General features: G+C 37.1%; 1 protein-coding gene across 3 annotated transcripts in view; it reads right to left on the reverse strand.

The window, feature by feature from the left end:
• The window catches only part of Garem1 (GRB2 associated regulator of MAPK1 subtype 1), a 187,168-nt gene that overhangs the window by 18,458 nt on the left and 156,325 nt on the right, over positions 1-12,385 (reverse strand). For all 3 annotated transcript variants that reach the window (XM_047526425.1, XM_047526424.1, XM_047526426.1), the window contains exon 4: positions 293-1,465. In XM_047526425.1, coding sequence (XP_047382381.1) covers positions 293-1,465 — 1,173 coding nt within the window. The remainder of the gene's footprint in view (positions 1-292; positions 1,466-12,385) is intronic.

A 12,385-nucleotide genomic window follows, 5' to 3' on the forward strand; every position in this document is an offset into this window, starting at 1 on the left:
TTCTACTCTCTCCTCCCTGTAATGTGTTTTCTAGGCACCAGTGAAAGCTTTAAATGTCTCCTGTAAAAGACTCTTGGAGAGTTTTTCATCCAACATAGAATACAACCTTAACTCTAACTAGTGAGATAATCTAGCTAACAACTACATTTCATGCCAAGTCAAACAAATTTGTTCATTCTGATCAACTTCCGTTGGGAAGTTTTCCTTTTTTAAAGAAAATGAATGAGTAGATAGACGACTGTGCAGAGCAACACTGAGAGCAGCACACCACTCACAAAGACAAACAACTTACGGCTTCAGACTTGGGAGGCACTGGAGGTGGAGGTAGGGCAATTTCTGAAGACTTCATTGTGGCTCCCAGAGTCTCAGGGACAGGAAGAGGAGAGGTTGCACATTTGGACCGGGCAGAGCCTCTCAATGGGTCGCATCTGCTCTTCTCACTCAGAGAGCGAGTAAGAGGCTGACAGACGGGCTTGCCTTCCTCCAGCCATAGCTCTTCATAAGGAAGTTCTGACTTCCCTGGGACACCTGCTGATTCTTCACTAGCTTCTGGGAAAAGGTAGTCACTCCCACTATCACCAGAGTCCTGATAGGGCAGGATGTCATGAGGAAAGGGGGCCCACTCTCCCCCCAGGTCCCTGCAGCCGTGAAGGTTCACTTCACTGTTGCCATGGAGATTGTTGCCATACACACAGACTGACAGCCGGTGGAAGGACTGGGTAAGCTCATCCCGGGCATAGCTGAGAGAGTTGGGCACGTGGTTGTGGCCAGAGCACCGGCCCTTCTTGGGGCTCTTGCAGTCCTCATTCCAGTCTGTCTTCACATCACGGACAGCCCGTGAATACTCATCAATGTCAAACTGCTCTTGGCAGATACCCAGCCAGTGATGGACCAGGGTTTCGGGCCATACCTCTCCCTTTACCAGGTGTTCTGGGAGGCTGAACTTGGGGACAGTCAAATGCAAAGGGAAGTGCATGGGGAGAATCTTGTTGTTCCGCAGTACACAGCAAACCACCACCGTCTTGGTCTGGATGTTGACAAACTTGTAGCGGTGTCCCTCTCGGATGAAGTGGAGGTCGTATGGGTTTCTGGGTGGAGGACTTGGAACAGTCACATTCACAGGAAGCCTGGTTTTCTCCACGATGTTGCGGATGGTGTGTTCACCTTCCTGCATCTGAAGCTCCAGGGGGCTCCGGGTGCTAAATCTGCCCTTGCACTGGAATGGAAGGCTGATGCTTTCATTGGTCCTGTGATTCATGCAGATGAGGCACGGCATTTTGCCTTTTCCTAGTTTGCTGATGGAATTGAGCTTCCCAATCTTTTTGAAGATTGTGTTAAGTCGTGACTTTTCCTTGAAAGTCTTTGCATACAGGATTTCTGCCTGCCCCATTAGAGTGAGTTCATCGCCGGTACACAGGGTGATGTTGTAAACTTCAGTGTCCTCGTTGCACTCGCCTGAAGCAACCTACAATACAACAAATTAAATTTTAGGTTGGTTTTCTTTAGTTTATTCACACAAAGAAGTAAAGAAACTTCTATCACCACACAAACACACACACACACAAGAAATGCTGTGCTTTTAATACTAAATTTAGATAGTTTCCTTTATAAGATTTTGGAATTTCATTTTTGGATGGTCAATGCTTAGATGATTAACAAGTACCACTTTTCACCAAGACAATATTGGCTTAGACTTTTAAAAATACCATTTTTATCCTTACATATGCAGAGTAGTCTATCATATGCAAAATTATTATGGGACATTGTCTTTCTTTTTCAGTTATAAAAATAATTCTTTCATGAACACCACTGCAGAAAATTCTTTTCTGTTATTTAAAAATTTACTATTGTTTTACTTTTAAAATTTTTCCAACTTTTAAAAATTTGGTATTGAGACAAAGGATTAAAAAACTTTTTTTTCCCCCCATAAACGTGGTGCTGGGGATATAACCCAGGACCTCACACATGTCAGTTAGGCAAGCACTCCGCCACTGAGCTACAATCCTAGCCCCTAAAAACTGTTTTATTTATCCATTAAAACTTTTTTTATTATATAAACTATTCATGTTTAATGGAAAAATGTTAGAAAATACAAAAACAAAAATTAAAAATTCTATACTACCTTGTTATTGTCAACATTTTTATATAAATAGAAAAAAAGAAATGGTACCTATCTCAGAGATACATAGATATACACACAATTTTATTACCTGAGTTTCTAATTATAATCTGCCCATCTTCCCTGTGTATACACTTCATTGATTATAGTACTGATTTAATGTAATCATAATACATAAATGTACCTTAATATATTCATTATATATGAATGTACCTTAATTTATTTTGACCTGTTCCTTTTTATTGGACAGATGCATTTTCCCAATGTTCACCAATTATAAATAGTACAGTAATGAACTTTTTGACAGTTCCATTATCTCCAAAGGATAAAGTACCATAAGTAAAATGCATGGAGAAAAGCTAAGTATATATGTGAAAGTTATAACATGTATTGTCTGTTGCATTTCAATGTTATATTAATTTATTCTTCTATCACTCAATGAAAGTGTCTGTCTCCCTAAATGTGAATAAGTTCATTTCATATTGACTAATATGAAAGGTAAAGTCTGCATCTTGAATTTATTTGTTCATGTTTTATTTTAAATATCTTCGATTATTAGAATATACATATATATATGACATTTACTGATTATTTAGGTTCTTATTGATCACATTTTAGGTAACTGGAATGCCATTTATGCTATGTATTTTTCAATTTGTTGCTTGAATTTCAATTTTACAGCAAGATTCTTAAGCTTTTTTATTTTTTTCCCAATGTAGTAAATTGTTTCAGAATGATCTTTCTGCTTTCATTCTTTGGTGCTATGCTTCCAGTGAAGAAGATCTAGAGGGCATTTAGCAAGTCTGTAGAAGTTTTTGATTGGCACGACTGGGGAAGCTGCTGTTTGTGTCTCTTGGGTAGAGGCCAGAGGTGTCGTTAAACAAGCACAATATAAAGGACACCCCCTTCTTCCCACAGGAAAGAATTATCCAGTTCAAAACCTAAACAGTGTTGAAGCTGAGAAACGCTGATATAATTACCAATATTTTGTCCTAGTATTTTGAAGGTTTCATTTGTTAACTATTAAATTTATTTAACTGAATTTTCTTTGGTGAACTAGTTAACGTAGGGATTTAACTTTATTTCTAAACAGTTTGGTGGCTAGTATACTTCCTATATAACTATCCCTTTCATCATTGATTTGAAGTGTCACTTTTAATATATGCTAAATTCATTAAACGCATACATTTAAATGTTTATATATACTTGTACCTATTTTGAGGTCACTTATCCCAGTGATCTTTCTATTTTTCCATAATTATATTGCTTAAAATTCTATATTTTTATTATAAATGTTCAGATCTGATACAAAAGCCCCCACTTGTGATTTTTCTGACTAAAGTATTTTTCGAATGGTTAAAAACAAGAGAAGCAAAGTCAAAAGTTAAAAGACAGACTGACAGAAAATACTTGCAACATATATCACAAAGATTCCTAAAGTATAAGAACCTTTTAAAAAATGAGGACCAAAAATGCTATAGAAAAACCAGTAAAAGGGGCTGGGGAGATAGCTCAGTCAGGAGAGTGCTTGCCTTGCAAGCACAAGGCCCTGGGTTCGATCCCCAGCACCACAAAAAAAAAAAAAAAAAAAAAAAAAAAAAAAGCAGTAAAAGAAATGTAAAGCCAATCCACTAAAGAGGCACACCAGCTTTCATGTGTGCTTTCATATCTATGAAAAGATGTTCAACCTTTTTCATAATAAGAGAAATGTCAATTAAAATCACATTGAGATGCCATTTCTCACCTACCACACTAAGGAGGCTGTCGGGTAACCAGAACTCTTGTCCATAGTTAGTGGGAAGGCAACATGATACAACCCCTGTGACGGGGAATCTGACAATACTCAACCTAATTATGCATACATTTATCCCTCCACCCTGCAACCTTACTTCTTGTGATTTATCTTGACGATAATCTTCCACAAATATGAAAATATACATGTACAGGGTTATTCACTAGGGCATTACTTGTATCTGCAAAACACAGGAACTGAGCTAAATGTCCAAATACAGAAAGTCGACTGAGTAAACTATGGTACACACATAAAAAGGTACCATGCAAAAAAGAATGAGAATAATGAGTACAATGAATTTGATATGAAATGACTTACAGAATATACTGTTAAGTGAAAAAGAAAGCAAAAAGGTTATCCAGTGTGCTTAAGTAAAAAGTGAAAATTAGTGTATATATTTTATCTATTTTTGTTAAAAAAAAAAAAAAGGAAAAAAAAGAAAAAATTAGAAGAAAAATAAAAATTTTTTTAGAAAAATCCAGAAAACAATTAAAATGGTCACTTATAGGAGGTAGGGAAGAACCACATAGCAGGGACACAGGAGAAAATGATACCTCTCTGAGAGTACCTTGCTATAGACTTTTAGGATCCATGTTAATATTCTACATATATACTAAAAAAAAAAAAATCAACAGTGTAAAAAAACAGGTAAACTTAATTCCGAATGCAAATGGAAACAGATGAATCAAACTGTATTTCAAATCAATAAAATAACCAACCATTTTGGGAACAAAGGAACAAGCCAGTAACTTTGGAATTCTTGTTCTCTGACCACATTACTGTCAATGCCAGAAGACTACCTTTGGCTACATAATGTTGGTAGGGGAAAAAGACCAATAAATATGGTGTTTCTTTTAGTAAATCTGTTTTTCACAAGGACATGGTACAGGGTGAGTCAACTGAATGTGTATCATAGGAATGAAGAAATGAGTCAATGTGTTGATGTTTTGAAAATCACAGTTTTCACTCTGGAAGAAGAAACAGAAATGTTGAAATGGGGCAAGGCAGGAGAGGCAAGAAAGAACTCCCTGGGGTATCAATATTAACTTGCAATTTTCAGAAACGGTGCACATGCACATATACCCTTATTAGCTTTGTCTTTCTAAGCTACTGGAAGCTATGGCTCCTAGTATCCCGAACTCACTGTCCAAACAACTCCCCATCAAAAGGAACCAATACTTCTTGAAGAAATTACTGATTTCAGCAATAGGGCAGGAGAGAGACAAGATGAGCTTGGAACATTTTGTTGTCCCAGAAAGTAAAGTTCTTATAAAATAATATGTCAAGAGAACACAGGAACCAGTCTGAATTAGCTCCCACTGGCAAAATCTGGGACATACTGGGCATCATAATAAACATACCATAATGAAATATAATCTACTGAATAGAACGAGAATGTCTACGTCTACACTGATGGCAAAAAGATGAGTGAATGAAAAAATGGGAAAAGGAGGAAGAGTGGTGGGATTAACAAATTTTGATTATGCAACTGTCATAGTAAAGGCTGGTTTTATATAAAAATCATCAAGACGCTCGATTTTATAGATGCTTGATTAAGATGCAAGTGATGTGCATGTCTTTAAAGCAGCACCCAGAATGCTTATTCACTGCAAGGAGGAAGAACTAAATAATATAGTAAAGAAATTGGACAACTCTTTGGCAGAGTGATGGCATTTAATATCATCAAGGAGAGGTATGCCAACAACCTGAGAAGCTCATGGCCTTATGTAACATTCCAAGTCAAGACTGTATTATGGAATCCTATCATGAGAAAATATCAGAAAAACTGAGAAATATTCTAATAAAACACCTGGTATGTATATATTCTTAACAAAATGTGCATGCTATGAAAGAGAAAGGCTGAAGAACTGTTTCAGGCTAAAGTGAAATAAAGAGAAATGAAAATGGAAAAAAGTACACTCTGGGGACAATTGAGAAAATTTGGAATAGGGATTGTGTTTCCTTGCAATTATCTTTGCTGCATACATTGTGTTCACCTAATAAAATGCCCTTATTCTTAGGTAAAAATAAACTTAATGTATTAAGGGGTAAAGTGCATAATGTATTCAAGTCATTATCAAGTGATTCAGAAAAAGACTCATAATCAATACCTATGTACATATATGTACAAGTGTGTAAGTGGGGAAAGATAAACCATGATAAAACCAATGTGGCCAAGTGTTTAGGAAATTTTCAGACTATTCTTGCAATAATTCTTTAAGACTAAATTATTTAAAAATAAAAAAGGAGAAAGCAAAAAAAAGAACAAAGACACCAAGAAAATTTTAGGTATTTTGCCTGCTTGTTTTTCCATATGATCTTTAGAATCATTTGTCTGGGGTTTGAGTTGATAATTTTCTTTGAAAAGTATTAAATCACAGGGTGTTCTGACAAGTGGCGACACCATTACAATAGTATTTCCAAATAGGCACATAATTCTCATTTATTTAGATTTTTTATTTCCTTGATTAGTATGGATTACCAACCTGATTCACAGTTACTGAATATTATTGCTATCCTGTATGTCCAGTATCTTACTTACTCGTTTTTTTTTTTTTTTTTTTCTTTCCAGTTGATTCTCTTGGGATTCCTAGTAGAATTTATCTTCAAATTTTTCAATTTTCATTCCTGTTCTCCCCCAACAGAGGTGGTGGTGGTGATAGTATTTTTATGTTGTTTCAGATTTTAATGTGAATACAAGTCAGCACCTTCATAAAACTATGGGAAGTATGTTGGTTGGAGATGTTATCATATTAGTAATGTATCTCACCATTCTCATTTCTAAAAATTTCTACAAAAAATTTTAAAATTTTTAATCAAATGCTATTTCAGTATCCAGAACATGGTCATGTTTAGTTTTAACTTTGTGTATTGTTTTTATAAGAGATTTTCATTTCAGACCAATATCCTTAATGAACATCGATGCAAAAATTCTAAACAAAATTTTAGCAAATCGCATACAAAAACATATTAAAAAGATAGTGCACCATGATCAAGTGGGTTTCATCCCAGGGATGCAAGGTTGGTTCAACATCAGGAAATCAATAAATGTAATTCACCATATCAATAGACTTAAAGTCAAGAATCAAATGATTATTTCAATAGATGCAGAGAGAGCATTTGATAAAATACAGCACCCCTTCATGCTCAAAACACTAGAAAAAATAGGGATAGTGGGAACATTCCTTAACATTGTAAAGGCCATCTATGCTAAGCCCACGGCTAATATCATTCTAAATGGTGAAAAACTGAAAGCATTCCCCCTAAAAACTGGAACAAGGCAGGGATGCCCTCTTTCACCACTTCTTTTCAATATTGTCCTTGAAACTCTAGCCAGAGCAATTAGACAGACCAAAGAAATTAAAGGGATATGAATAGGAAAAGAAGAACTCAAACTATCCCTATTTGCTGATGATATGATTGTATACTTAGAGGAACCAGGAAATTCCACCAGAAAACTTTTAGATCTCATTAGTGAATTCAGTAAAGTAGCGGGACATAAGATCAATGCACATAAATCTAAGGCATTTTTATATATAAGCGATGAATCTTCAGAAAGAGAAATCAGGAAAACTACCCCATTCACAATAGCTTCGAAAAAAATAAAATACTTGGGAATCAATCTCACAAAAGAGGTGAAAGACCTCTACAATGAGAACTACAGAACACTAAAGAAAGAAATTAAAGAAAACCTTAGAAGATGGAAAGATCTCCCATGTTCTTGGATAGGCAGAATTAATATTGTCAAAATGGCCATACTACCAAAAGTGCTATACAGATTCAATGCAATTCCAATTAAAATCCCAATGATGTACCTTACAGAAATAGAGCAAGAAATTATGAAATTCATCTGGAAGAATAAAAAACCCAGAATAGCTAAAGCAATCCTTGGCAGAAAGAGTGAAGCAGGGGGTATCGCAATAGCAGATCTTCAACTCTACTACAAAGCAATAGTAACAAAAACGGCATGGCACTGGTACCAAAATAGAAAGGTGGATCAATGGTACAGAATAGAGGACACGGATACAAACCCAAATAAATACAATTTTCTCATACTAGACAAAGGGGCCAAAAATATGCAATGGAGAAAAGACAGCCTCTTCAACAAATGGTGCTGGGAGAATTGGAAATCCATATGCAATAGAATGAAACTAAACCCATATCTCTCACCATGCACGAAACTAAACTCAAAATGGATCAAGGACCTCGGAATCAGACCAGAGACCTTGCATCTTATAGAAGAAAAAGTAGGTCCAGAGCTTCTACATGTCGGCTTAGCACCAGACTTCCTCAACAGGACTCCCGTAGCACAAGAAATAAAAGCAAGAATCAATAACTGGGATAGATTCAAACTAAAAAGCTTTTTCTCAGCAAAGGAAACTATCAGCAATGCGAAGAAAGAGCCTACAGAGTGGGAGAAAATCTTTGCCAATCATACTTCAGATAGAGCACTAATCTCCAGAATCTATAAAGAACTCAAAAAACTCTACACAAAGAATGCAAATAATCCAATCGACAAATGGGCTAAGGAAATGAATAGACACTTGACAGAAGAAGATCTACAAGCAATCAACAAACATATGGAAAAATGTTCAACATCTATAGTAATAAGAGAAATGCAAATCAAAACCACCCTAAGATTCCATCTCAACCCAATTAGAATGGCGATTATCAAGAATACAAGCAACAACAGGTGTTGACGAGGATGTGGGGAGAAAGGTACACTCATACATTGCTGGTGGGGCTGCAAATTAGTGCAGCCACTCTGGAAAGCAGTGTGGAGATTCCTTAGAAAACTTGGAATGGAACCACCATTTGACCCAGCTATCCCACTCCTTGGCCTATACCCAAAGGACTTAAAATCAGCATATTACAGAGATACAGTCACATCAATGTTCATAGCTGCTCAGTTCACAATAGCCAGATTGTGGAACCAACCTAGGTGTCCTTCAATTGATGAATGGATAAAGAAACTGTGGTATATATATATACAATGGAATATTACTCAGCCATAACGAATGATAAAATTATGGCATTTGCAGCAAATGGATGAAATTGGAGAATATCATGCTAAGTGAGATAAGCCAATCTCAAAAAACCAAAGGACGAATGATATCGCTAATAAGTGGATGATGACACATAATGGGGAGTGGGAGGGGTTAGTGTTAGGGTTAGAGTTAGGGTTAGGGAGGGGGGCAAGAATGGAGGAAGGAAGGACTGTATAGAGGGAGAGGAAGGGTGGGAGGGGTGGGGGGGAAGGGGAAAATAACAGAATGAATCAAACAGCATTACTCTATGTAAATTTATGATTACACAAATGGTATGCCTTTACGCCATGTACAAGCAGAGAAACAACATGTATCCCATTTGTTTACAATAAAAAAAAAGAACAAAAGGCAGAAAAAAAAAAAGAGTAGATTTCCATGCATTCAAATAATTCTATGTACTTGAAATAATCTGTTCACCATCATGGTATACTTAAGACAACACTGCATGATTTTTTTGATAGTATTTGATCTATGATTTATGGATCTTAGTCACAGGTGTGATTGGCCTACAGTTTTATTATGCTATCTTTATTAAGCTTTATCAGGTCTAGGTAGACTGAACTTTTATGTTAATAAAAGGTGACGGGGTAAAGTAATTGATGATGTTCATAATGCATACTGAGTGGCAATTGCCTGTAAGTGTTTAGAAAATGAGGTAGAACAAGCTTTGTAAATAATTTCTCATTCTAGGTCATCTGGGTATAATTTTAATCTTTGGAACAAGCAATTTGTCAATCATCATTAGTACTATAAAAAACAAACAGCTTTGCTGTTTCCATGGTGAAGTAAATTTCTCTGCAGGAGTCATTATAAGTACATAAATGACAGTGCAATACTGTTTTAATGGCAATTCGAGCTGGTAAGGTTTAAAAACCATTTTACTTTCAGACTTAGTAATCACCTGGCCCTGACAAGGATGCTATGTGTCCATACTGTAGTAAGTCTAGGAATATAAGTAGTAAATGAGCAAATTTTAACTGCTTGTTTGAAAAAATTTCAGATTGGCCAAAAACAAAATCACTAAGTAGGAAGACAGTTCCTGTTAAAACTACCATGAGCATTACACATTCACCACACCGGTCCAATACCATTACATAGGCTACAAGCTTTCTTTAGATGTCACCTGTTTTTCCACTGACATCCTTTTTCTGGATCAGACCAGTATTACCACACTGCATCTAGTCCTCCCATCTGGGATTTTTTTGGTTTTGTTTTTCATGACTGACCATTTTAAAGAATACAGCTTGGATTTTTTTTTTAACACTAACAAATCATTTTTTGAATGATAGTACTTGGCACATATGAGAGCTCACTTTCTTTTATTACAGGATCTTTAGTTCAAGACTTCAGTTATTTTCTTGACTTTGGTCCCCAGGAATCATTTTGCTCTTCATTTTAACTTTAGAGTGTATTCTTACTGTCAGCTTAGCAACTCAGCCTACAACACTGTATGTAGATCAGAGGTGGGCAAAACACTGCTGGGCAGTCCACATCTAGCCTACCACCTGATTTTGTTAAGAAGGTTTTATTAGGTTACTGCCACACCCATTTGTTTAGGAATAGTCTATGGCTATAAACATTGTTTTGCCTGATAATGTAGTGCTGAATAGTTGTAACAGTGACTGTTATGTCTGCAAACTTGGAAGCATTTATTTTCTATCCTTTTCTAGAAAAAGTTTGTCAATCTTGGGAATAGATAATGGAAAGAACCACAGCTTTGGAATTTGGCGCAATACTATTAGTTAACACTATTAGCCACAAGCTGGGATTGAATCCTGACTTTACCATTAAATGACCTCAGACAAAGTGTTTACTGTTTTTTGTTTGTTTGGTTGGTTTTTTTTTTTGGTTGATATGGGGGATTGAACCTAGGCATGCCTAACCACAGAGCCACGTCCCCTGAGGGGAGCCATCCACAACTCCTAAGAGAACCGCACCAAGATGGAGTAATTAACCAGGAATGCCTGGCCTCAGGTACTCACAGTCAGATAGCCACTGTTAAAGAACACCTGAGTCAGGTGGTATCCTGCATTAGCTCACTGCCAGATTGGAGTCCAGGCACCAGCACAGGATGGGAGACGGGAGTGACCTGCTAGAGCCAAATGGCAGGCTCACCTCCACCCCACAGCCTGTTTTGGGGAAGAAGCTCCTACCAGTCCCCTTCCACCTGTATGGCTCTAAATAAAGCAAACCTGGGGGCTGGGGTTGTGGCTCAGTGATAGAGTGCTTGCCTAGCATGTGTAAGGCACTGGGTTCGATTCCCAGCATCATGTACAAATAAATGAATAAAATAAAGGTCTATCAATATCTAAAAACATTAAAAATATAAAATAAAATAAAATAAAGCAAGTGTGGGTTGCTTCTTTGTTAGAGCCAGAACCTTCTGGATGACTCAATGGGTCATGCCCCTGTATTCCCACTTTTTTGTCTTTATTTCTGATATATATATTTCTTAGCTTTTATTTTGCAGCCAGTCCAACCCAACGGGAACCCTGTCCCTTGCCCATGCAGGATGGGAGTGAGTACCGGTGCCTGGAAGAGGGTGCCCTCGTGAGGAATTCAGAAGAGAAGGCAAACGGGACAGGTGGGTGCTAGGCCTCCTTTCGGGAATAAAAAGGTCCATGCACGTGGAGTACCTTATTGAGAGAGAGGAGAGATGAGGACTCTCACATTGCGTGACCATAAACACAGGTTAATTCAAACTCTAAAAGAGAGCGGTCTATCCAGTTGTGCTTGATATCGAGGTCAAAAGTGAGAATTCAGTGGAGAGAGCGCAACTTCTGCACTTCTTGGAAGCAGTAACAAACTTGATTGCTCGATTTAAATCGAGCTGATGTGATCAGCAAGTCTGCCGGCCTCCCACGGCTTCTTCCTCTGCCCAGAATACTATGGAAAACGTGGGTACAACCTAGCCTGAAAGTAAAAGCTAACCTCGGCTGAATTAGATGAGGGAGTTTGTTTTTTATTTTGAGTCAGGGTCTTGCTAAATTGCTCAGGGCCTTACTAAGTTGCTGAAGTTAGCCTTGAACTTTCAATTCCCCTGTCCTCCTGCCACACCCTCCTGAGAGGCTGGGATTACAGATGTGCACCTCTATGCTGGGCAAGCGTTTACTATTTTGAACCTCAGGTTCCTCATCTGTAAGATGGGAACACCACTGTTACTTCACAGACTAAGTGAATGTTATGTACACAACTGCCCACAGTTCTTAGAGTAAGGTAGGCTCTCAATAAATGCAGGTTACTTTGACTAGGACTTTCATTAACAATAAAAACATTTTACTTGTAATTCTGCTTTACATTGTTTTTCACAATTCTATATTTTCTAGGTTTCCATCCACTACTGCCTTCAAGCCCAGACCATTATTTTAGCATTATCCTTTTCTATGTACTGAAGACTAGCTCAAGTTTTTATTGAATACTTATCCC

This window comes from Sciurus carolinensis, chromosome 15 (assembly GCF_902686445.1).
Source record: "Sciurus carolinensis chromosome 15, mSciCar1.2, whole genome shotgun sequence".
In the NCBI taxonomy this organism is placed as follows: domain Eukaryota; kingdom Metazoa; phylum Chordata; class Mammalia; order Rodentia; family Sciuridae; genus Sciurus; species Sciurus carolinensis.